The 22,023-nt window shown below is 49.2% G+C and overlaps 11 protein-coding genes across 11 annotated transcripts; 7 read left to right on the top strand and 4 right to left on the bottom strand.

Annotated features, from left to right (window-relative positions):
- Window positions 1-730: 730 nt before the first annotated feature.
- Window positions 731-2,904, top strand: EV420DRAFT_103642 (Gti1/Pac2 family-domain-containing protein). The gene is made up of 6 exons (XM_060465441.1): window positions 731-1,220; window positions 1,280-1,323; window positions 1,376-1,570; window positions 1,624-1,707; window positions 1,762-1,880; window positions 1,928-2,904. Exons 1-6 carry the CDS (start codon window positions 1,010-1,012, stop codon window positions 2,670-2,672), a joined length of 1,398 nt encoding a protein of 465 aa, XP_060340081.1. The 5' UTR covers window positions 731-1,009; the 3' UTR covers window positions 2,673-2,904.
- A 1-nt stretch (window position 2,905) lies between these two features.
- On the bottom strand, window positions 2,906-5,402 carry EV420DRAFT_103545 (transcription factor Tfb2-domain-containing protein). The gene is made up of 13 exons (XM_060465429.1): window positions 5,182-5,402; window positions 5,027-5,131; window positions 4,859-4,975; window positions 4,707-4,806; window positions 4,550-4,656; window positions 4,396-4,498; window positions 4,274-4,342; window positions 4,138-4,221; window positions 3,941-4,088; window positions 3,757-3,887; window positions 3,652-3,699; window positions 3,268-3,600; window positions 2,906-3,218 (listed from the first exon to the last, which is right to left on the bottom strand). The coding sequence occupies exons 1-12, from the start codon at window positions 5,322-5,324 to the stop codon at window positions 3,277-3,279; spliced, it is 1,479 nt and encodes a 492-aa protein (XP_060340080.1). The 5' UTR covers window positions 5,325-5,402; the 3' UTR covers window positions 2,906-3,218; window positions 3,268-3,276.
- Window positions 5,403-5,476: 74 nt separating this feature from the next.
- EV420DRAFT_103482 (gankyrin) lies at window positions 5,477-6,246 on the top strand. Its single transcript, XM_060465424.1, has 6 exons — window positions 5,477-5,600; window positions 5,653-5,717; window positions 5,765-5,891; window positions 5,947-6,007; window positions 6,057-6,164; window positions 6,225-6,246. The coding sequence occupies exons 1-5, from the start codon at window positions 5,564-5,566 to the stop codon at window positions 6,085-6,087; spliced, it is 321 nt and encodes a 106-aa protein (XP_060340079.1). The 5' UTR covers window positions 5,477-5,563; the 3' UTR covers window positions 6,088-6,164; window positions 6,225-6,246.
- Window positions 6,247-8,503: 2,257 nt separating this feature from the next.
- On the top strand, window positions 8,504-9,337 carry EV420DRAFT_1499587 (Nop10p-domain-containing protein). The gene is made up of 4 exons (XM_060470998.1): window positions 8,504-8,862; window positions 8,916-8,958; window positions 9,011-9,254; window positions 9,315-9,337. Exons 1-3 carry the CDS (start codon window positions 8,809-8,811, stop codon window positions 9,106-9,108), a joined length of 195 nt encoding a protein of 64 aa, XP_060340078.1. The 5' UTR covers window positions 8,504-8,808; the 3' UTR covers window positions 9,109-9,254; window positions 9,315-9,337.
- Window positions 9,232-9,988, bottom strand: EV420DRAFT_1499585 (HSP20-like chaperone). The gene is made up of 3 exons (XM_060470997.1): window positions 9,815-9,988; window positions 9,538-9,757; window positions 9,232-9,482 (listed from the first exon to the last, which is right to left on the bottom strand). Exons 1-3 carry the CDS (start codon window positions 9,925-9,927, stop codon window positions 9,384-9,386), a joined length of 432 nt encoding a protein of 143 aa, XP_060340077.1. The 5' UTR covers window positions 9,928-9,988; the 3' UTR covers window positions 9,232-9,383.
- A 407-nt stretch (window positions 9,989-10,395) lies between these two features.
- Window positions 10,396-10,858, top strand: EV420DRAFT_1634717 (uncharacterized protein; the record flags this gene model as incomplete). Its single annotated transcript, XM_060476353.1, has 2 exons — window positions 10,396-10,765; window positions 10,824-10,858. 2 exons carry the CDS (start codon window positions 10,396-10,398, stop codon window positions 10,856-10,858), a joined length of 405 nt encoding a protein of 134 aa, XP_060340076.1.
- Window positions 10,859-11,194: 336 nt separating this feature from the next.
- Window positions 11,195-11,765, top strand: EV420DRAFT_1257619 (HSP20-like chaperone; the record flags this gene model as incomplete). The annotated part of the gene is made up of 3 exons (XM_060466843.1): window positions 11,195-11,343; window positions 11,387-11,606; window positions 11,664-11,765. The coding sequence occupies 3 exons, from the start codon at window positions 11,195-11,197 to the stop codon at window positions 11,763-11,765; spliced, it is 471 nt and encodes a 156-aa protein (XP_060340075.1).
- Window positions 11,766-12,287: 522 nt separating this feature from the next.
- EV420DRAFT_103140 (uncharacterized protein) lies at window positions 12,288-13,743 on the top strand. The gene is made up of 2 exons (XM_060465405.1): window positions 12,288-12,619; window positions 12,673-13,743. The coding sequence occupies exons 1-2, from the start codon at window positions 12,444-12,446 to the stop codon at window positions 13,505-13,507; spliced, it is 1,011 nt and encodes a 336-aa protein (XP_060340074.1). The 5' UTR covers window positions 12,288-12,443; the 3' UTR covers window positions 13,508-13,743.
- EV420DRAFT_103024 (alpha/beta-hydrolase) lies at window positions 13,551-15,830 on the bottom strand. Its single transcript, XM_060465398.1, has 9 exons — window positions 15,326-15,830; window positions 15,199-15,273; window positions 14,750-15,147; window positions 14,568-14,698; window positions 14,406-14,516; window positions 14,254-14,356; window positions 14,129-14,206; window positions 13,928-14,073; window positions 13,551-13,873 (listed from the first exon to the last, which is right to left on the bottom strand). The coding sequence occupies exons 1-9, from the start codon at window positions 15,657-15,659 to the stop codon at window positions 13,594-13,596; spliced, it is 1,656 nt and encodes a 551-aa protein (XP_060340073.1). The 5' UTR covers window positions 15,660-15,830; the 3' UTR covers window positions 13,551-13,593.
- Window positions 15,831-16,882: 1,052 nt separating this feature from the next.
- On the top strand, window positions 16,883-21,008 carry EV420DRAFT_103005 (uncharacterized protein). The gene is made up of 11 exons (XM_060465394.1): window positions 16,883-17,076; window positions 17,125-17,364; window positions 17,418-17,734; window positions 17,785-18,062; window positions 18,118-18,170; window positions 18,225-18,342; window positions 18,394-20,042; window positions 20,094-20,206; window positions 20,264-20,391; window positions 20,443-20,573; window positions 20,628-21,008. Exons 1-11 carry the CDS (start codon window positions 17,017-17,019, stop codon window positions 20,913-20,915), a joined length of 3,375 nt encoding a protein of 1,124 aa, XP_060340072.1. The 5' UTR covers window positions 16,883-17,016; the 3' UTR covers window positions 20,916-21,008.
- A 177-nt stretch (window positions 21,009-21,185) lies between these two features.
- On the bottom strand, window positions 21,186-21,751 carry EV420DRAFT_1473346 (uncharacterized protein; the record flags this gene model as incomplete). The annotated part of the gene is made up of 3 exons (XM_060469126.1): window positions 21,186-21,371; window positions 21,421-21,468; window positions 21,521-21,751. 3 exons carry the CDS (start codon window positions 21,749-21,751, stop codon window positions 21,186-21,188), a joined length of 465 nt encoding a protein of 154 aa, XP_060340071.1.
- Window positions 21,752-22,023: the final 272 nt, after the last annotated feature.

The following is a 22,023-nucleotide window of genomic DNA, read 5'->3' as shown; positions in this document are numbered from 1 at the left end:
ATTTCGCCGCCCAAGTTCCTTAACGGTGTCCAGCAAGCAGGAAATCTGATTGCCTCGTCTCTAATTATGTCGCCCTTTCTGCCACATCTGAACTTTCACCATCTTTCGGCTGTTTATGCCTCGGAGAAAGAATGAGGTTATGAAAGTACACATGCGCTTGGCAAATGCCCTGGATAGGCAGCAGATTCGACTTGGATGCGCGCGCTGTCGACCGGGAATGACCGTGATTCAATCGCCTCATCGAGAAGAGGCATCGACAATCTCTGAAAATACCAAAATAGATACTAATGTATTGGTGTAGAAGCTCCTGCCGGGACATGCTTGTGAATACTCCTGCCGAAGTCGGATGATGACCTCGAGTGACTTCGCAGAGCACCACTACCACCAAATACCGAATCATGAGCACCACGGGCCGCAAAATCTTAGATTCGCAAAGAGGCCGCAGGTGTGCTGGCACTTACCTTATTTCAGTTGAGTCGGCCTTTTGGAAGCGATGCCTAGGTTTCGAATTTAGAAACAGGTACAGATTGTGATGCTGAGAAGCCTAATACGTTGAAGCGAGGTTACTTGGAGAACGGCAGATGCACGTCCAGGCGAGGTGGGGCAGGTATCGGGTCGCCAAGATAGATTCAGTCAGATGGAAGTGGTATATAGAATTCACTCGATGATAATGAATTGAAACGGTTGGATTTAATGTTACAAAGTATGTACAAAGTGTTTTAATAAACCTAAAAACTCAAGGAGAATCCCTTCGGAGAGCAAAACGAAGGCCTTTTGAGAGGTGGCGTCTAAAATTGTCAGGTAAACCCCACTTACGGTAACTGCAGCATGAAAACCCTATCCGACGCCGGGGTATCTGGCAATGAGCCACGCTATCGATCCGGAACTCGATGGCATGCTTGATTATGCAAAGAACCTACAGAGTGGAATCATAAAGAAGGTACGTGCGTCTGTCCTCATATACTCACCTACACCTCTCCAACAACCTCTAGCTTAAACGCGCTAAGCCATGACCACCACCACCTCTTCATCGGACGTCGAACCGTTTTATGGCTATGTCGAAACGACCGTCCACGCGCTTCGTCTAATACACGCTGCTCGACAAGGAGTCATCCCTCGCATCACCAGGCGCTTGAACGACTCGGAGCGGCGGGATATGATCAAAAGCGGATCGGTCTTCGTTTTCAGCGTCGAAGAGAGCGGCATAAAACGATGGACCGGTGAGTTTCCAACGGGGGAAATCTGTCACTGGCTCATTCAGTAATTTACTGGCCGTAAGATGGGTTGCTTTGGTCGCCGTCTCGTATTGTGGGCAATTTCTTGGTGGGTCCCGACTAGGCATAATTCGGAAGGGTACCGTTAACTGTGGCGACAGGTCTATCGCGAGATTAACGAGCGGGCGAGCAGTAGGGGAGGTCACAGGCGCTCTTACGGACTAGACGATACGCAACCGAGGTCGCTCACCCATAGAACCTCGCCGAGTCAGTCCTCTATTGGATACAAGCCCGGTTCACCCAACGGTACCATGGGCGACCAAGGGTCGTTCAAGCCTAACGGGTTGATAAAGAAGGTCAGAACAGTCGTGACATAGTGAAGGGCGGAGAAAGTTGACTTTTATTATAGACGATCACGGTCACTATTGACGGGTCTGATCTCCATCTTATTTCTTATTATACATCCGAAGACATTCGCTCAGGCAAATTGAGGGTTCGTTACTTTCCCCCACAATTCTAGGATGTCAATTCCAACGTACATTTGCAGAGACCATCGTCACGTCCAGATATTATGACTCTGTATATGCCACCGCACCTTTTCCGCTTGACGAACTTCCGTGTGCCGCCAAAGGTCGAACTGGGCCCTGATGGGAAGCCTAGGCTTGTGTACGTGGGGTTCACCAAGGGGGCGTTCATAGCTGATGTTCTCCTAGAACCGAGCCGGAAGACGTTGACGGAATCGTTGAACCCAAGGTGGAAGAACCGACCTATCACCTGTCCCATTCTCCGAACTCTCCTGTCAGCCCAACGTCGCCGACCGAAAGCCCTTTCGGGGGGAATCTCTACATGAATCAGGACTCTTCGTATCATCGGAACAGTGTCGGAGACAGATGGTCTTCTAGTGGAGATATTGTTCGGGTTGCGTCTCCGCGACATGATTTGCCATGGCCGTTGTCGCCGGCGTCCTCACATTCCAGTCATCACCGGCGCGAGGGTTCAATGGTGCCTTCTTCTGATTCGTGGTCGCCTCTTCAATCCTCGCGCTACGACTCGTCTTCGCCTGGCGGCGGGATGTACTATGACCGTCCTCGCCCTCGCACAATCAACAGCTACCAGAATAACCCAAGAGAAAGCGAGACTCTGCCTAGCTTCGGCTCAAAATATAGCGGAAATCGCAGTCGCGACGTCGGCTCACATCGCGTGCCATGGCTCTTAAACCAAGAGTCTTCAGGTGACCGCGAATCCCGCTCAAGTTGTAGATCATCCTATTCGTCGTCGTCATCCATTCCCCCGGCTTTCACACCAGACGGTTATCATGCGTACGGCTCATCATGGCCAGCACCCGGGGAGAGTAGCACCCTGAACGTCGCCACTCCACCGCCACCACCAAGTTTCTCGAACCACGGTTATGCGACTTCGTTTGGTGCTCACTCAAGCTCCCACAACTACAATGCATAAATCAGATCTGACGTGCTTTTTTGATATTTTGGATGACGTACGCGCTTCAATCTTATGTACACTAGACTTCACTCTGGTTTATTTTCCTGTTATTTCTGCATGTATAGAAAAAGATGCTGTCTTGTTTTAACGTATGTTCACATAGGCCTGTATATAGATGATTAATGTGCATTAATGTATAACGCTAATGCAAAAAGTTACGACTGGAAATCGAAAAGAATAGACTTAGGAAGCGTACCTCGAATAATTTACTAGCCGAGTACGTCGGAAATGCACGTTTTCGCTTATACGTAAGCTCGATTCTTTGGGAAAGAACTGTTAGGGTATAAACGAGTGGATCGCGCTGCGAGATCCAAAGTGAAGCTTTAGTTACAGGCGACAGGCAATACAAGAACACCTCAGCATAGATACAGGAGACAGTGAAAACACGAATGTCACCGGACAAAACTTTACGTCGTGGGTCAACTTCAACGGTTTGAGGCACTCGTACTAGGCCAGGTATCGACGAAACACCGGTTTCTTGTTATATAGAAATAAACAGCAAGCCTACAGGTATACTCAGACGGCAGTTGCAAGCACCGAGGGGAGCACTCACGATAGAAAATTAGCCATCCATCTGGCTCTGCTTTCTTCTTTCGATGAATTCACGGATATTGGCGTGCCCTTCCAAGCTGCCGAAAAAGCATCGTCTGGCAGCGTTCTCCCATAACACGACATCGAGCTGCTTAGCGTAATTTAGGACGAGCTCGTAATCTGCCTGAGACGTGAAAGATGTGTACAAACACCCTATAATGGCAAAGGTGTTTGGCAAGGCATGTTCAACGTTTCGTAACAGTGAAGCATGCGAACCTTCTTGAGACTTGAGCCTATTTTTTTCCAGCTCCCATAAGCGGATTTGATCTTGTACGGTCACAGGAAGTAATGGGTTCTAGAGCGCTCGTTTTAGCGGACATCCAGAAACAGGGAAACTGGAAGGTACATTTTTGCGCATCTGGGGATGTGCGTGTGTCACCAGGTAGCTAATGATCTGTGCCCACGATCAGAAATCTGCCATTTTAGAAAAGAAACACGGTGATAAGTAGACCTGATCTGCGGAAATGCCGTTCGTAAGGGCTTTCTTAACACTTTCGCGAGTAATAGACCCGACTACAAGGTTAGGAAAACGGTACTTCAGGGATACGAAAAGATTGAGAACGGCAGTTTGCAAAGGATTGTCTGTTTTATCGATCAGAATTAGATGAGCGTCCATAAATGGGACGTAAACATACCTGTGTATGCATAGACACGATAATTGGTCTCAAGTACAATAAATCCATCTTTGGGGCCGGAGCTTGTCCCGGTAGACGTAGGCAGTGGAGGCGAAGACGACGTTAGGGTGGTCGCGAGGCGCGTGGGGCTGAAGCGCCGAGATGAAGGCTAGCAGATAGTGAAAAAGGGGGAGACCTGACTGGATAAGTCAACGGACCTTACGCTGCCACAGGAGGCCATAGTCCCGAAGGTCTTCGAGCATGGCCTTTTGGGTCTGGGAAAGATTCTCAATCGAGTATTCCTGCGGTGGAAGCATTCAGTTAGAACATTCTCCGAGGGATAAAGGTGCCTACTCGGCCGAGCTCCATGGTCGACAACATAAATAAGAAACTCAAGACTTCGACGAGGTCCATGTGTCGTTGCTATTAAGCTATGTTAGGAGATTTGACCGAGTGTAGGACGTAAGTGAGCTTACACCAGCCATTTCTAGGTACTGTAGTAATAGGTGCCAAAGCTGAGCGTGAGGGGGGTAAAGGAGGAACTGGAAGCCCTTCGATGTAATACGAAGCGCGGCACCTCTGCAAAGCAGGGAGTGAATGAGAGGTAGTTAGACAGAGATCAGATCTTACTGTTGAGAGGCCATGAGGCCACTGCTTTGCAACAAATAGAGGACCCCGGGTGATGGCGAAGCAGGGTTCTGGCCGCTACCAGAGGACACCATGTAATGAAGAATGGTCTGGATGGGGATATCAGGTCAGTTGGAAGGAACGTGAAGGCTTGCCGTACCTCCCAGCGTTCTAAGGCATATCCGTCAAGCGAATCGACGTCAAAGGGTTGCCGCTTATCGTCCTTCTCCGCTGGGACACCAAAACTGCCACTGGTGCCTCTGGGAGGAAGGAATAATTACGCCATGAATTCTAATGAGCCGTAGGCCTTACCCGCCTGTTATCGCTTGCCGAAAACTAGTCTTGAAGGTTGCGTTTAATGCTAGTTTCACAACAGAGTTGGGCAAGATGTTGAGGTCCGTAAGGGATTTCACAGCGTCATCATACAGTCTATAAAGCTACATGAAGAAGACTTTGAGGCACGACAGACAAAGAAGGCACTTTTTATGTTCACGGACTACCCATGCGGCCATGGTGGAGGGAGGTATTGCTGATTCTAGCCACAAAAGATTCATGACAATTTGGCGTTCCAGAGGCGCAAGAAGCCTGTTTATTGTGTAAGAAACAGGTATTAAAGACATCGGGGGATTTGGTACCTAAATATTGCAAGGCATGAAGACGGTCGTTGGTACAGACGAGTTAACGTATTCTTGGGCTCCTTGGCGAGAAATTCAATTAGTGCATGAGGCAGAGGTGCTACCAGCGCTTCCTCCTCGTTATTCAGCAATACAGAAGGCATTACGCAGGCAGCCGGGCGTCGGGAAGGTATGCGCTAATGAAGAGATGATAGAAATGAAGAACAAATGGCGCCGATCCGGTCGCAAGAAGCCGTCCGATCCTAACACAACCACACAGGGAGGCCACCGGGGTCCGGCCCGTCGTGCGCCTACGCGTCAACCTTTGCTTCGTACTATTACTTACTACCATTTTCCTCGGAGTGATCTGCAGATATTATCTCGTAGAAACCAAGAGATTAATATGTCAACGCTTTCTATCCATAACGCCGCCCAGAGCAGTCAGGTCCATCCATCTGTTTCACCTTTCTGGTGTGCTTAACTATTATGTAGATCAGCCCGGTCTGCTAAAAGCATTGGTAACGGAAAATCCCAAGTCTGTAAATGCTCTTGATGCGGTAAATTATTCTTTACTGTTTGTAGAGCTGTTCTGACTTCCAGCCAGGATGATCGGACACCTTTACACTGGGCTGCATCGTCCGGTTCTCTCGAGATCACTCGATACCTCATCGATAACAAGGCAGATGTTGATTTGCCGGATAATAGCGGATGGACACCTCTGCACATCGCTGGTAACACATCTGCTTCTTGTGTCTTCGATGTGATACCCACGGAACAAATGGACAGCTAGCGCCGGTAATGAAGATGTCGTCTTGGAACTAGTGGGTGCTGGTGCGGACGTCAATAGGTGCGTTAAACAACCTCCTAATGAAAGGCTCATTACATATTTCTATTAGGAAAAACCACAAAGGCCTTACTCCGCTGTAAGCGTTCTTCATTCCAACTTCAGCGGATGCTTATGAACCACTGGAAGACACTATGCGGCATCTAAATCCCGCCTCGAAGTACGTATTCTCTAATGAATTACCGGTTTCACGTGTTGATTTGCTTTCTCCATCCTCCAGATTGGCAAACTTCTGATATCGCGGGGTGCCGATGTAAGCCGCGCTTGGGGACACTGGGCATTTGTTCATTGGTCTATTGTAGATCAACGCAAAGGATAGGGCCGGGCAAGTACCTTTGTAAGACTGATTTCTCTTCTCTCGCCACTGTCTGACCGTGCAGGCAGGCATCGCGCTGCAACCACGGGTTCAGTGGGATTTATACGCCTCTTGTTGGAGTCATCCAAGCCGCCTAATAAGACACGAATCAACCCTGCGGATCGTGTTGGTATGTGCTTCGTTCTGACATAATGGAAATCGTCAATGGACGTAACGTTTCCAGGGAACACGCCCCTTCACTTGGCGATGGACTCCGCCCATGCAGAGGCTGCTGTCGTTCTCATTGAGGCCGGAGCAGACAGAGGCCGGGTACGATAGTTCTTGTGGCGGATTCGCTTTTCTGCTGACCAATACATTGTAACAGTTGAACCAGGACGGCGAGGCACCAGAAGACATGGAAGGCGTTGGAGGCGTCGAGCAACGCCGTGCAAGACAGCATGTTGTTGATTCTTGCGGGAAGCCTTGAGTGCTGTACGTCGAAGGTAGCTCTATAAAAATATGTATGAAACAGTTGTATTTGTTTGGAAGGTTTGCTATACTTATTGCTTACATCCGAGTACTCCTCGGTAACCGTTTCTTCGCTCCTATCAGTCATGGTTCCTAAAATCGGCGTTCGTAGGTATCTATCGTTAAGGCTCCGTAGCCACGGACCATGGCGATATCCTTTGATCATCAGCGTCGTCCTCAATGGGTTCGCGCCCCGCGGAAATGCATCAAACTTGTGTGATGGGGCGGGCCAGTTGCGACTATTGATCCCTTTGTAGTATCCCGTATCACAGCTCGTCGTCATGCGCCAGCCCCAATTTATCAGCTAAGAGCCTGTCGACGGGGTAATATTCGATCCTTTAAAACATGGACGTTTGCATCACACATTTTTCAAGCTAGCCTTCACCCTTTTGACAAGCTTTGGTCTTGTCTTCTCTCTTGTGACTGACTCTTATCATTAACAAGCTTGGTCTTGTTCCGCTCTTCGCCCATCTTCCCTACCCAAACTCATATCTCTTCTTTCGATCTTTATTAAACAATAATGCGTTTCTTCATCGCAACCCTCGTCGCCGCTTTTATAGTTGCTTTTACTCAGGCTGCGGCCATTCCTCGCGTCTCGAGAAACAACATTCCCAGGGACGCGCGGCTCTCTCGTCACCCAGTGGTGAGGTATAATGGAGATGCTTCGACTCGGGTCGAAGTCAGAGAGACGGCTCCTACTGCAGACAGTAGCCGTATGATCAGACGGGTTCACCCCAGGCAATTCCGGCCCCTAGAGAGTTAGGTGAGTATACCTTTTTTCATTCTGGCAGTACAAGCAGCCAGGCAGCTAACAGACATTTTGAAGGTGTCCTTGAAGAGATGACGTTGAGGTTATGACAAGATGTTCTTAGAAAACAGTGGGATATGTCAGCGGTGATGTCTAATAGAAAGGACTTTTGATAATCAACATTTAAGTTATTTGTAGTATTACATGTTGCTCTCGGGCAGGGTTCATGTTAATACTGTAATGTACGAAAACTACGCGAATATTTAGGGAGCAGCTGAGCACATGTTTACACTCCTTGTGTGAAGTCCACTGGCTTAGTACCTACATTCTGTTCAATCGGAATCGGAACATGGCCGCTGGCAATGAGAAACTGCGTGAACCATTCTTGTAAACGCGTACAAGGCCTCAGATATCGGAAAATTATGTCGTCTGTCGACAGCCTGAGTATATTGGGATCCTGCAATAAATATCGCGCGCCACAGTCCTGGTGTAGGGCATCACTGATCGACTGGTAGCATTCCGATCAGGGCATAACATGCCATGAGAATGCCTTCTTCATCTAAGATTTATAGGTCCCTTAATGCACGACTGTGTGATGGAGAAGGTTCAATTGAGTCGCAAATTCGGACACCAAGGATCTGGCCGACAGGCAGATCATTAAGAAAACGCCACGATGTGAGATCCGCGTGATACAGATGAGAATTCCTAAAAGATTACTCCCGGATGAGATGAAGCGTCTCTCTTCCTTCTGAGCATCGATTTGCTGGAGAAGAGTATACGAGGGCGGGGACCACGAAAAAGCTCGTAGAGGTCGTTGATGATCGTAGCCAGTCCTGTGGTCGGATTTTATAGTTACCAGAGAACCGGATTCGCCGGCTATGAGATCTCCATAACGCGGAGAACAAAAATGACCCAGCAGATCGAAGTCGGAGCTGTTTGTGTTCTCCAATTAAACTCCCACTCCCATGCCACGTAACGTTACCGCCGGTAGGTTCGGCGACAGAAATAAGTTTAGCGGCTCCAAAACGGTCACTGCGGCTATCCAAATGATGAATAGAGAGCAGGAAAAGCAGACGGCAAACGGCGAATGCTGGAAATATCGAAATAGACTTCGGAGGTACACTTCGCGGGAGAAGACAATGCGGAATGACCGGACCGTAATGGTTGGCTGAAGGAAAATACGACCAAATACTGTCGAAAACTTTTTCCACCTGGCTCAAGCTCGAGACCAAGATGCATTTGATGTATACCCTCGATGCTAATGGAAATAGAGTATATACACTTAAAGTTAGGCTTGGCGATCCTTTTCATCTCGCCCCACGCTGACTAGAGTCTCTTAGAAAATAACCGATGCTGGGAAAATAACTAAGTCGGCACACCCTGGTGATTAAAAAGAGATCCTTGCTCAGATCATCACTATCTGACTTCTATGAAGCGAGATTTTCACCGGATGACAAGTTCTCCAGGCACCGTGTGACAATCAAGAAGCGCTACGGTGTCTTGTTGACGCAATTACCAGCAAAGCCTCTCTAGATACCTATTTCTTAGCTGGACGTCATGGCTTGTAGAAATGTGCATGCGACGGGTCCCCTTTCCTTCGAACATTTGAACTATCAAGTGTGCTGTTGATACTTGGTGAATGTTCATCACTGAGCGGCAAGGTTTCTCTCACTTCATTTGTGAGCCATTTTCCTTTTAAATTACCTGGCAAACTGACTAAAACAATACAATCATAGAAGTCCGTGATGTTACATATTTAATACTACAGAGTTTTGGTGTCCAAGGAAATGCTAACGAGACTGCATCATCTATACAATTGAGATTTTTCGCGGTTTTGTGTCGTGCGCAGCCTTGGGGAACGTCACCGTCAACAAGCCATTCTCCATGGAAGCGCTGATTTCTTCCTCCTACAGAAAGTATCGGTGAGTCTGTTTCTCCTTCAAACCAGCCGAAGACGCTTACCTTGACTCCCTGAGGAAGCCTCAACGTCCTCGAGAATTTGCCGGGCTTGCGCTCACGAACGGCATACCCATCTTCCTCCTTCTCCTGAGAGACCTTGGACTCTCCGGAGACAGTGAGATGACCGTCGTGCACCTCTATGTTCACGTCCTCCTTCTTCACACCCGGCAACTCGAAGGTCACTGTTACGACGTTTTGATCTGCGTCTTCGTGGAGGTCCATTCTGTAGAGATACGCGTGAATCAGATGAGTTGAAGCAGCGAACACAGAGGAGGCTTACTTTGGCCTCAAGATGGTGGCTACCGTAGCCTCCAGCATGATGCGACTCGGATGGGAGAATCCACCCAGAAGGCTGTGGAAATTATGAAAAGGTTCGTAGAAGGGAAGAGACATTGTCGTTTGCGTTTGTATGAAATTGCGAATTCTGAGGTGAGCGTCTTTTATATCTTTGTCTTCCGCTACTTATTGCTGGAACCTTCTCCTGCAGGTGACGTCCAAGTGACGAACAGGTGCTCCAAGAATGTTCTCGAGGTTCTCGACCCTGTGCGTAACTCGGCTTACGACCTTGTGGACTGACGTTATACTCTAGACCTATCTTCGCACTCTCTTTCTCATCTATTCCGTTTACAATCTGCACATCAGTGCTACGGGCAATCACATATCCTGTGTCGACATTTGTCAGAACAGCGTACTCTAGCCTGGGACCCGGGGCGGGGGTCCACAGAGGAACCCTCCAATCTCAGCGATTTTCGAACTCCGAAAGGATGCCGCCATGAAGCCGGCACGTGCCCCACGCGTAGCGCGATCGTGGCTCGTTTGCGTTGATCAACGCTTCCTCTACGCTCGCCTATACTGCCTTCTATGTCCGATGAAGATGTCGCAAATGACGGATTATGCTCGCCGGTGGGCCAGGCACTTGTACGACAGCTTATTCGGCCTCGGCTACCCCACGACATCCATGATTATGTGCTTGAGGGCATCTGCAAGGCTTTAGATGGCACCCATCTCATTTCTGTTGTCAAGACTGGTGGCAAGACGACATATTTCTCTGGATATATGATAGCGCTACAGGAGCTCCAAAAACAAGCCGAATCCAGCCCAGTGAAGCATCGCATGCGATGTTTGACCTGCTTGAGTCGTTTCAGACAGGCGTTCATCATCGGAAATAGCCATGTCACTATCCTGGCTGTTTTCACCATCGTTGAGTTGTCCGGTATTGTCCATGGCGAGGGTGAAGATGAGGCAGCACCAATTTCGGTCAATTGCAGCTATGAGTCATCATACATTAGTGAGCGGCTATACCGGCAATCTTGTCGGACTTTAAAATATGTTGAGATTGGGGGGTTCCCCTATGGACCCCCGCCCCGGGTACCAGGCTTTATATACAGATACGAGTTCCGCGAGTATATAATAAAGACGGCTTGCCAGGCTAAGCGTACTCAGTTGCGCGCCGGTTATCACGTGCTACTCTTGATCTTTCCCGGCCAATCGCTAAACTTCGAGATCCTTCTACAAATGACATATTGTGCGAGCCTTCGAACTTTCGAGAATCTAGGCATTCTCGTTCTTGGAGGTATAAAAAATTGCAGTTGAGACCGTTAGCGCAACTAACGAGTTATCACAAGTCTCCTAATAGTCTACTGTCTACTACCCGACTATCATGTCTGTCTTCTACTACGAGCCCTTCTATAACTGGGACCGTTTCTTTGACCAAGCGTTCGCCTTGAGTGCAGCTAATGGCCGCCAAGCCGAGCAGCAGCGCTTGGGCGAAGGTTCCCACAACGAAATCCAAAGGTTCTTGAAACCAAGGTATGTCAGTTGATTCGTCACGGGCCATCGTCTATTTCTTTAGGATGGATCTTCACGAGGATGCTTCCACTAATACCGTCACCGCCACCTTCGAATTTCCTGGTTTGTCGAAGGACGATATATCTATCGACGTTCACAACGGCCGCTTGACCGTTTCTGCTGAGAGTAAGATCTTAGAGGAACACGATAAGGACGGTTATGTGGTCACGGAGAGGCGATACGGGAAGTTCGCTAGGACACTACAGCTCCCTCGAGGTGTAAACGTGGGTCTTTTTTTTCAATGGTTACATTGTCTGATTCTGACTGCCCTTGCCTTTCAGGATGATGAAATTAAAGCCTCGATGCAGGATGGTGTGCTCGCGGTGACTGTCCCAAAGGTTGGGACTGAAGCGCCTGGACCCAAGAAAATTGCCATTGCTTGATCTAATTTTGATGGGTTTTGCTATATGAATGAAAGGAAATCTCCGTAGTTGTATTACCAGTTATACAGTTTTGTGTTTCGTTACCGCCTTTTCTTACAAATCTAGTTTTCTGTTGATCCCTAAATCATTGATCCACGGATCGTCTTTCCTCTTCTGCCTGACTTGAAGAAAGCAATAATACTCATGACTACTACTACTACTACTCATGGCCCAGATGACGTCAAAGCGGTATTTCGAAAGGTCCAAATTCGGAAGTTGCCAAGCAGACACAATCTCCGGTACACCGCTTTCTGTCTTCGACTACGACTACGACGACCGTGGCTGCTACATGTCTTCACTACTCTAAAGCCCAACTTTCTTGGTTAATATTCCTACTATCACTCTGGCGACTTGGAAATGAGTACATTTACTGTGTACTCAAACCCGGCGTTACCAATGGTCGGTACCATTGATTCTCACCTACAGAACGGCGACGAATCCAGTACGCGCACGAACGGCAAGCGCAAACGAGACGCGAACGATTCCGGGCCAGGAGTAGGGCCAAGCTACATCCCGCCATGGCAATCCAATGTGCGCGTCAATGGAGTCCAGAACCAGCGGAAGAAGGTCCTGAGAAAGGTGCGTCACCAAACATTTGGGAGGAAAAGTGTACCTCTAAACTAGCTAGAATTATAGGCCATGGTATACGACAGCAGCCATGAAATGCTAGATGCCCTTCGCATTTGCTTCATGCAGGAGAAGCAAGTCGATTTCAGTGGAAGCTACATTGTGGTCAATGAGCCGCCTATGCTGGATAAACACCGGATTCAACTGGTCTCTCACGATATATGGAGAGCATCCGGGTATCGGTTCACGTAAGTGTATGCCTACAAGTAATTTCTAGGCGCTTACCCCGAAGATTTTCTAGAGTCAAGGACCACCCTCGAACGAAGGACGGCCACAAGACTCGCCTATGGTGTACCCAAGACGATGCGCGACAGAACCGCAAAGGTCCCCCAGAGAAGGCCCGTACACTCGTGACTGGAGAAGTGGTTGCAAAAACTCGCTATCCATGTCATAGCCGGCTCCTCATCTCGTCTCGCGATACCACCCAACCGAATCACCGCATGGTCACCGTGCGGATACACCACTACGCCGCACATCCACCTTATCATGAGGCACCTCCAGGCTTCTTCATGAACCCAGCTTGGCCGCCGTATATGATGCTTCAGCCTCCTCAGCCTCAAATACCATGGATGATACCTCAACCACCTCTACCACTTCCGACGTCTTCCCAGCAGCAGCAGGCGGCTCATGATCTGGACTACCCCGACTCGGAAGAAGACGATGATGAAGAATCAGACCAAGAAGATATCAGTCACGAAACCCCTGCTACTTCCGAGCCTCTCCCTGATCCTGATCCTGATCCTGATCCCGCAATGGACCCAGAGCAGTTTCAAAGACAGATGCGGACACACATCAATAACATCCGCGACTTTTGTGATGGGTTGGAATACCAGTTGCAATTTAATGACCATCGGCTGTTACGCGAGTTGGAGAAGGAAGGTGGATCATTTCTACGCTTTGTGCATGAATGTTTGAGGAGGGAAGGCCGCTTGCAGGATGACGACGTGGCTCAGCAGAAGGTTGCTACGCCACCGTCTGAGCCCGAGCGGTCGGCAGCGTCAGAGTCGCGAACGCAGGAGACCGAAATAAACCCGGAACCAGACCATAATCTGGAACCTAACGGTGACCTTGATTAGCGATACTCTGTCGTGTCCGAATCTGAATACATTCATATTCGTTTCCTATCATACTGACACCCTGAACCTTCGGCATACGGTACTTACTAGTTCTGTTCCTTCTCCACCTTACTGGCAACGAACTGGCACCTAGCCACCTCTTTCTCATCAGCGAGTTCAACGAAACTCCCATTCGTTGTAGTGTTCTGTTGCAAAACAATCTGTCTTTCCTCGTCCAAGGAGAAGCGATCCCAGGAGGGTGATCGCTTTAGCTTGAAAGTATTTGGATCTTGTGCCCGCACGAAGGAGAGCCAATATGCGATCAGCTCCTGTGAGAAGGCTGTTTCCTCTGGTGTCATTGGGCTGAATGTCGCGGAACCATTGTATCTTGACCTCACGTCAGTTCAAGGGGAGCGGTCAGAGAAGGAGGGTGTATATTACCCTGTATTGCTGCCTAGGAACATCATCCAATTCTCCGCTGCGTGAGCGACGATGGTAGGACTGCCGCTCGTCGGATTGGGTTGGTTGTACCGATATGCCCACGTGTTAATCGTTTGGCTGGAATACGCACTGGCCAGTATTTGCCGCTTTTTGCAGGAGAGTATGACAACGGGACCAAAGCATGCACTTGAATGCACTCACACAACATCGATTCAAAGATTCACCGGTCGCTGCGGCCAGTCTTTGTTCTTCGGAGTCAAAGTCTGAAGATGGGTACGCCTGAAGGGTTAGGTTTCGAAAATACCACCAAGACGAAAAGTACTCACCAAGAGGTATTCACTAGTGTCTTGTTCATCCAGTCCTGGGAACAAGATTTTCAAGGATGATGGGATATCGTACCCCGGAGCATACGATTCGTTAGAAGTGGCACTGGTTTTGTTCAAGTTCTAATTTGAGAGAAGAATATGATAGCGCTCACCCGACGATAAGAGGGACGCGGGCGAAATGCCCCAAAGCCATGGACACTGTTGGGAATTCGGTAAAGATCTTGCCGTCCACGACAGGATGAAAGACGTTGTATGGACCAGCACTGAAAGAATCCAAGTAAGTTAGATGATAACGTGGTAGAACAGGAACGCACAATTCACCGCTTGCTGCGGCATCTTGAGCATGAGCAAGAGCGCTCACGTCGGCTTCTCTCAAGCATTGTAATTTGAAATCAAGGCTGCCAGATCCACATCCTGCTCGTTTGGCATAAAAGTCAAACAAGGGCTATCAGCAGATCAATTAAAGCACTGACAGTTGGGTAATGAAGTAGCCTACCCGTTGCTGCTCGGGGAATGGAAGAGGGGCCCTATAGGCACTCTGCACGATAGCGCCAGAGAACAACGATTCATCTTCATGCGCAACGAGATGAAGTTCTACTGAAGACCCTCCCGCGCTCTGCCCGTTGATAGTTACTCTCGACGGATCCCCGCCGAACGCCCGTATATATCGCTTGACCCATTTGAGGGCCTGTATTTGGTCAAGAAAACCTACATTGAAGTCTCCATTTGTGGAGTCTGCGAATTCTGGGATTGCAAGGAACCCGAAGGACGAAAGGCGGTAGTAGATGGAGACGATGACGACGTTTGGGCTCTGGTGGACCCAATGGTCGAATGGAAAGTTGGCAGGGTTGCCGTAAACGTAGGCTCCTCCGTGGATGTAGACGAGCACAGGTACTAGGGATCACGACTCGGTCAGCAGTATTCAAGTTTCATCGAGATGCTTACAATCGCTTCCATTGATGGGTGAATATATATTGACTTTCAAGCAGTCCTCACTGCCTGCCCCACCGGCGTCGCCAGCTAAAATAAATATGGCTCAATATGACGAGTATCGTTTCGCATAAACGCGTACCCCCAGTAGATCCCTGGATACAAAAATTTGGGTAGGATGCCGCGTCGAAAATAGCGCCATCCGCTTCTTGTGCGATTCGCGCCGTGTCCAAAGGGATGGGTGCGCGAAATCGACGGTCACCAAGGGGAGGTTCTGCGTAGGGAATACCAAGATATGCTACGGTGTCGGGGTATGAAAGGTTGCCACGATACTTCGCGTATCCGGTGTCGACGATGAGTCTATTGTTCGCGAAAACAAGGAACTGGACGAGCCAAGAGAGCAATGCGATGAGTAGCGTGAGTCTGGTAAACGCTGTACTGGCTGGTGCAAAGAGTTGTGGGTGATAGATAGGCATTTTATAATGCCTGAGTTCGAGAAGGAATTATCGAGAAGCCAAGTCCAAGCAAAGTTTGATATAGCATCAAGTTAGGGTCCTGTTGCTTGTAGGTGAGCAGACTACTTCTCAGGCGCTCAACATTTCAGGTGTTTTGGTACGGTGCCGGAATACCAACGGCGTAGCAGTGCTGTGGTAATTAGAAAGATAAAGATAAACCTGAGATGGATAGAAATTATTAAGCAGCGGCGATTGAATACATAATACATATCACTGTGACTTCGAGCATATGTGTAATGGAGAATGGCTTTCTTCAACCGAGGACGGAATCACATTCAATCATTGAAGGCATCACTGGGACTATTATGAAATTAAGCATGCTAGGACGATAAGTGCGGAAAAGATTTGAGAATTAAAGATTCGGTGGGTCCCTACAGCTGGCAGTGGCGAGTCTGGCGACTGTTTTGCGCGAGGCAAAATACAATCAAAATCTGGGCGAAACGCCGAAGGATTTTGACGAGAAAAATCTTTGCACCTTCCAGTATAGAAGGAGATTGATACTATTTTAACTCGCGCAAAATAGTCGCCCCCAGGTGTGGGGACTAAGGAAGTCCTGGATGCCGAAAGAGCCGAAATATCGTCGGCTATTTTCGGCAGACCTCTTGATTTCTTACTATGAGGAGGCAACGCCGCCGCAGTGAACGCCCTACCTGTATGCTAGGTGACTCTGTGAGCTTGCTACCTTCGTACGACTGGAGATGGTTTGTCGCGAACATTCCTTCAAGGCTTCTCAAGGCAGGACGCTCAACAAGACACGAGGGAGGGGATTTTCTGGAAGGTTTAGCTTAGAATAAGAGGGATTTATGGATGCTTGTACGCTCTTTCTGGTTCCTTTCCGACGTCCTGACTCACCATAATGGTACAGAAGTACAGACGTCAGGAACTTGTAGCTAGTGAAGGCATACAAATCTAGAATGAGTCGCACTTTTTTTCGACCGTACAGAGTCCGTCTATATCCGGAACTCTGAAGCATTCAACATCTCAATGCAGGCGAGTTCCATTTTTCAGACTGCGCAGCGCATATACAGAGCATTCTTGATTGATTCCATAGCATTATTTTTGCTGTATTAATAAAAGCACGCGAGTGTCAATTGGTCTCAGCTTTGACATCGAAACCAATGACGACCAAAAAATATTGGTCTCAGTTCGACCAATCACCGGCGACCCTTTTTTCTTAGGTTACAGTGCTTTTCATGCAGATTTGCCTTTTTCGCATGCTGTTCGATCTGTAGCAATTGTATTCGTGCTGGCTATGCTAGTCGGTGGACGCTATAAAAATGTCTTCACCCATCACTAGCCTCGACGTCGCCCGATACCAATGCCTACCGGACTCTACAACCCTTTCAACGATTCACATCCGGCCTTTGCTGAGTACAAGGTCCGTACGTTTGAAGCAGCATTGTCGATGTACTGATTTTTCGTCCAGGCAATGTCGTTGGCATATGCCGAAGCATACTATGACTTCAAGCCCGCCGAGACACAACAAAAGAAATCATGGTTATCTCGCGTGCTTTGCTTCTCTCTGCATGCAGGGCTCGTCTTCATTCACCTCCTCCTCTTGTTGATATGTATCACTGGAGTTGAACATAATATTGTTTTTCCCATCGGAAAGGATAGTGATATCTTATCCACCGTCATAGTTCAGGCGTCCCAAGTCATTGTTACGGTGAGATCATCCATTTGTCGACTATAACGATATCTTATCCTTATTTCTTGCAGATATACCTGGCGGTGCTCGTCTTCGTTAGTCAGCAACTGGCTACTCGGCGAAATCTGCAAACGAGACAGACCTTGACAGCCACGCATGACAATATATCTGCCTGGACAGGACTGGGAGCTGCTTTGCTTGCCATTTGGCGCCAGACATCCATCGCAGCTAGCGTCGTCGGAGCTCTCTGCGTGGCTGCGTATTTCGTGTTTGCCGCCGTTCTGCATATCACTACACCTGCGATCTTCAGCCTCCAGCCGTTTAATACGACCCGCTATACAGCGATATCTACTACATTGGGGGCGCCCAACATCTCGGTCAAAAATCTGTACGTGTCTCGCTCTCGCTTGCTGCTGCAATGTACTGATGAACCATTAGCGGTTCCTCTAATCCTTCGAGTTTCTTCCTCGACTCTACTCCCGTCATTCCGTACCTTTCCAATAGTGATCGCATTTCCAAGATCGGCTTGGAGAACGGGACACTTTACGATGTGCTCTCCGACAATCCGGGCCAAGGAGATGTCCACGTCAATGCTGTGACGTTCAACGTCAGTTGCGGATACGTAGATGGTGCATCGGTTGCCCCAATCAACAGTACAGGCAATTGGACCGTCGGCACGGTTTATGATGACCAGGTTAATCCTATACCTGTTCTCGGTGAGCCATCCTGCATAACTTGAAGCTCGCATCGACAAGGTTAACACCCCCATAGCGCCGAATACAATCAAATGGTTGTCTTTCCACAGCGACAAATTTCAAGATCCTGTGAGTACCGGTGTTAGATTTTATTGTGTTGCCATTCCTTACATATCCTTTTAGTCGCGGAATGTGATGTTTTATACATCGGCTAACATTACCGACTCTCAAGGCTCGACTGGCAACCTCGTAGACTTGAATCCTCCCATGCGACCTGGTGCCAATATGGACTCCTCACGCAGTATGTCTTTCGTTGTTTTCTCTTTCGTATTTCAAATTCAATTCCCTGCAGAAAATGTCAGTTATTTCGACGAGACGACTGTTTATACGATGCAGCTCATTGGTTGCACCGTCACTCTGGTCAACCAGTCCGCGGTCGTTGACGCGCAAACTCGGCTCCTTCGAGACGTACACCCTTTGGGTCACAAAGTGTCCTCGACGTGGTCTCAGTGGGATCCTGTAATGATCCCCGGCAATGCGACTGTCTCATCTTCTCCAAAGAGTTCGACGGCGATCCTTGGGCGCGGTGAACGGGCTGTTACGCCACGAATCAAGAAACGGCAGGGTAGTGGGTCAGGACAGGGTTCACCTACTCCAGCACCCGCCCCGCCGGATAACACGCCGGCTCCAGATCTGGGGCCTCAGAATACTCCCCAACCGCAACCACCCTCGCCAAATCCACCATCTCCAGACCAGGGTCCACCTACACCTCTTCCTCCAGATTCTTCGCCGATGCCGCCACCACAGGATACACCGCCATCGCCAAATCCTAACGTCCCGACAACCCCGCCGATGCCAGATCCGGGAGCTCAGAACACCCCTCCGCCTGGATCCGCTCCTTCACCCAGTCCGTCATCACCAGATGGTCTTCCACCTTTGTCGTTACCATCGGACAGGGTTCCGCAAGTTTATGAGCCCCAAGACCCAAATGCAAAGCCTGCGAGTCAACAGGGTCAACAAAACCCATCGCCGCAAAATAATCCCCCAACAAATCCTTCGCCCCAAGGCCCTCCATCTCAAGATAACTCGCCTCAAAATCCCCCGCCTCAGAACAATGCACCCCAGAATTCTCCACCCCAAAATCCTTCTCAGGATAATTCCTTGCCTCAAAATTCTTCGCCCCAAAATTCTCCATCAGATAATTCCTCGCCTCAAAGTCCCGCGGGAAATCCACAGACGAATTCCGGCCCAGATTCAGGTTCTCCCCCTTCTCCTGCAGATAACGCCGCTCCTGGATCACAACCTCAGGATACTGGTAATGGAGTGCAGGATGCAGGGAACCAGGGGGCTACTCCAGATCAGGGTTCCTCGCCTGTGCCTGGTTCTAATCCGGGTTCTCAACCTGCGAATGGAAACACACCGGCCGACCAGCCTGGTTCCAACGGTAACCCCAACGCCAGTCCTGGGCAGGACAACGGAAACATGCCAGGGTCTCAGCCCAATCCTAGTCCCGATACTCCGTCTGGTAATACCGGGAATGTACCATCCTTCCAAACGCCTGGGGCCAGTCCCAATGCCGGCACCAGTGGTGGGAATTCACCGTCAGCTCAAAGACCTGGTCCAACCAATATCCAACCGGGCAATTCACCGACGGGCCAGTCGACCGGCGCCGGTACTGCCTTACCCTCGAACAGCCGGGTGGGCTCATCAGCCCTAAACCCCGGCACGGTAACGAAGGCTTCAACCTCTGGTGCTAGTTCAGCGGCGACACATATGTCTAGTTCGTGCTCTCCGTCAACAACGACATCCAGCTGTACGTCCGGCACCTGTACAACTACAACTGTGATGCATAGTTGTACCACTAGTGCTAGTAGTAGTGCAACTGCGTCGCATAAATCCGCGTCTTCCATTGGTACGAAGCCGACCGCGACGGGTATTAGTGGCAGAGCAGAACCTGAGGCCCCTGCATATTATGACATGCCCAACGCATTGCTCGATGTGGTCAGTAAAAACCCTTGTTTTCGTGCAGTCCCAAACTCATTAATCCCACAGTGGTGGAACCTCTTTGACCAGGCTGCTATCAGCCGTTTCCCTTCGACTGATGACTGCCCTGGTTTCCCTTGGACCAACCCTGAGTCTTGCAATCCTTTGACTGTCGTTGAACAGTATGTCAATGCCCACTTCATATAGCCATTAAATGCTAACCCACCATCTTTTTGAAGGTTTGTGATGGAAAATCTCGGTCTACATCCTACTCTACTGGACAGTCCCGTACGACAAGCACCCCAAATCGCGCTCCACGATTTGGAGAACTCTCTCGCGAGTGCAACGGCGGCGTCCTATTGGGCGGGTGAGTCTCAGACGTTGCTTTCACTGGGACCTTTTGCTCATATCTTGTCAGCGTTGTACGCCAAGGCTGGTGGATTGAAGGACGACGATCCCAATGACGCAGCCAATTCTAAAAACATTGTGGCAACTCCAATGACCGGAAATGCGACCATAGCGTATGCTTACACTGCCACGCGGTTGAATGTTAGCCATCTATCATATTTAATGCTCGCGTTACTGATATGTATCCCCCTTCAGATCAACCTTCTTCCTCTCCTCGCTGGTCTAGTCGCGTCCATATGCCTCCTTCTTCTCTCATTCCGATTGGTCGGAAAGGGCTCCCGTGAAGGAGAAGACTCAGATATAGATGCAATAGGCGTCTTGCAAATCCTGTGGCTCATGAGTATGCGCCCAGACTTGCAGAAGATTATTTCCGAGGTCGACGATCCGACGGTAGACAACCTACGAAAGTCGGGAATGGTGAATACGTCCTTGCATAGAGATGATGACGACGTACAGCTACTCGCGCCTGTGGCTCTCACTTAGGTAGCGAACAGAAGGAAAGTGTATGAGTCCTGACGAACTATTGTACTAGTACTATCACGATGTGAACATGAAACCCAACTTTGCAAATTGCGCCTTCTTATGCACGCGACGAAGCGAGAGATGAAGAAAACCTTCAACAGTGATGAAAAACGGGTCCTCTGGTCCTGATCGCTGTAGATCAGGTACTAAGACGGAACGCAGTTTGAGAAGGAAGGTGACAGATTTATCATACAGACTACATAAAAGCTCGCGGGTCTTTCTGGATACATACTACTTTGCCTCCTTTTTTTTCTCCTCCTCAGCTCTGAAATCACGGGAAAAGGCTGAATTCCCAAACACCTTACACATGCCGATCTTGGGCAGCTCTCCTGGCATCTTTGACGGTACAAACCGCACCATGAAGACGTATTCGTTGTTAAATGGTGTGCCGAGCTTGGACATGCCATCCGTTTGGAGCTGAGAAAACAATGAACCGCCGTTAACGTAATGGGCGAAGAAGACTGACATATACCGCAAGCGCATTATCGGCTTCTATAATCTCATGAACAGTCATCTATAACAAGTTCAATCTTATGCACCGGGGAGGCAGCAGATACATCACGTACAGATAAACCACCATTTAGGGTAACAAAGACCGTCTCTTGAAGATGAGCGACGTATTCCTGCTTCTTCCATTTCACTGTAGCCATCGCTTGAGGAAGGACGTTGAACTCGAATGCTTCGTCATCTAAATTTGCTGAGATTCCTTCACTGTCAAACGCTCCAAGAGCGTTGATGTATGCAGCGAAGGTTTGCACTATAGGAGATGCATTTGCTGGAGGTTCGTATGCGACCATGGCGTTTCGTTCGAGTCTAGGACTTAGGCGGCCCTACCGATATTTAAAGCCTGTCGCAGTTTCACCAACGCCGGTAACAGCACCTGCAACAGTAAGGAAAGTCTGACAAAGACTAAGGAACTGCGTGTCATGGGGGCTGACGCGTATTGGAGTGCCATAAATATCGACCAATACAGCGGCGGGCAAGGGTTTGGCAGATACTGAGGGATTGCGCGGCGCGAGACGACGCGCATGCTTGAGGCTTGCGTTTGCGCGTCGGCATTTCGTATCTG

The sequence above is a fragment of the Desarmillaria tabescens genome (genome assembly GCF_030435595.1).
Source record: "Desarmillaria tabescens strain CCBAS 213 chromosome Unknown EV420scaffold_1, whole genome shotgun sequence".
NCBI lineage: Eukaryota > Fungi > Basidiomycota > Agaricomycetes > Agaricales > Physalacriaceae > Desarmillaria > Desarmillaria tabescens.
This window is presented reverse-complemented; position numbering and strand designations above follow the sequence as displayed.

Excerpts from the sequence above, each read along its gene's own strand:
- EV420DRAFT_1499585 (XM_060470997.1), bottom strand. The coding sequence starts at position 9,927 with ATGTCTCTTCCCTTCTACGAACCTTTTCATAATTTCCACAGCCTTCTG. Across the intron at positions 9,758-9,814 it reads GCCACCATCTTGAGGCCAAA|AATGGACCTCCACGAAGACG; the intron begins GTAAGCCTCCTC and ends GTATCTCTACAG. Across the intron at positions 9,483-9,537 it reads GGCTTCCTCAGGGAGTCAAG|GAGGAAGAAATCAGCGCTTC; the intron begins GTAAGCGTCTTC and ends TACTTTCTGTAG.
- EV420DRAFT_103024 (XM_060465398.1), bottom strand. The coding sequence starts at position 15,659 with ATGCCTATCTATCACCCACAACTCTTTGCACCAGCCAGTACAGCGTTT. Across the intron at positions 15,148-15,198 it reads ACCCATCAATGGAAGCGATT|TACCTGTGCTCGTCTACATC; the intron begins GTAAGCATCTCG and ends CGTGATCCCTAG. Across the intron at positions 14,074-14,128 it reads AATCTTTGAATCGATGTTGT|CGGCAAATACTGGCCAGTGC; the intron begins GTGAGTGCATTC and ends TCCTGCAAAAAG.
- EV420DRAFT_103140 (XM_060465405.1), top strand. The coding sequence starts at position 12,444 with ATGGTATACGACAGCAGCCATGAAATGCTAGATGCCCTTCGCATTTGC. Across the intron at positions 12,620-12,672 it reads GCATCCGGGTATCGGTTCAC|AGTCAAGGACCACCCTCGAA; the intron begins GTAAGTGTATGC and ends AAGATTTTCTAG.
- EV420DRAFT_1499587 (XM_060470998.1), top strand. The coding sequence starts at position 8,809 with ATGCATTTGATGTATACCCTCGATGCTAATGGAAATAGAGTATATACA. Across the intron at positions 8,863-8,915 it reads ATAGAGTATATACACTTAAA|AAAATAACCGATGCTGGGAA; the intron begins GTTAGGCTTGGC and ends AGAGTCTCTTAG. Across the intron at positions 8,959-9,010 it reads AACTAAGTCGGCACACCCTG|CGAGATTTTCACCGGATGAC; the intron begins GTGATTAAAAAG and ends ACTTCTATGAAG.
- EV420DRAFT_103642 (XM_060465441.1), top strand. The coding sequence starts at position 1,010 with ATGACCACCACCACCTCTTCATCGGACGTCGAACCGTTTTATGGCTAT. Across the intron at positions 1,324-1,375 it reads GTATTGTGGGCAATTTCTTG|GTCTATCGCGAGATTAACGA; the intron begins GTGGGTCCCGAC and ends CTGTGGCGACAG. Across the intron at positions 1,571-1,623 it reads CTAACGGGTTGATAAAGAAG|ACGATCACGGTCACTATTGA; the intron begins GTCAGAACAGTC and ends CTTTTATTATAG.
- EV420DRAFT_103545 (XM_060465429.1), bottom strand. The coding sequence starts at position 5,324 with ATGCCTTCTGTATTGCTGAATAACGAGGAGGAAGCGCTGGTAGCACCT. Across the intron at positions 4,807-4,858 it reads CGGCAAGCGATAACAGGCGG|AGGCACCAGTGGCAGTTTTG; the intron begins GTAAGGCCTACG and ends CCTTCCTCCCAG. Across the intron at positions 3,888-3,940 it reads TCGTGTCTATGCATACACAG|ACAATCCTTTGCAAACTGCC; the intron begins GTATGTTTACGT and ends TCGATAAAACAG.
- EV420DRAFT_103005 (XM_060465394.1), top strand. The coding sequence starts at position 17,017 with ATGCCTACCGGACTCTACAACCCTTTCAACGATTCACATCCGGCCTTT. Across the intron at positions 18,171-18,224 it reads GCGACAAATTTCAAGATCCT|TCGCGGAATGTGATGTTTTA; the intron begins GTGAGTACCGGT and ends ATATCCTTTTAG. Across the intron at positions 18,343-18,393 it reads CAATATGGACTCCTCACGCA|AAAATGTCAGTTATTTCGAC; the intron begins GTATGTCTTTCG and ends AATTCCCTGCAG.
- EV420DRAFT_103482 (XM_060465424.1), top strand. The coding sequence starts at position 5,564 with ATGTCAACGCTTTCTATCCATAACGCCGCCCAGAGCA. Across the intron at positions 5,718-5,764 it reads CTGTAAATGCTCTTGATGCG|GATGATCGGACACCTTTACA; the intron begins GTAAATTATTCT and ends ACTTCCAGCCAG. Across the intron at positions 6,008-6,056 it reads GCTGGTGCGGACGTCAATAG|GAAAAACCACAAAGGCCTTA; the intron begins GTGCGTTAAACA and ends TATTTCTATTAG.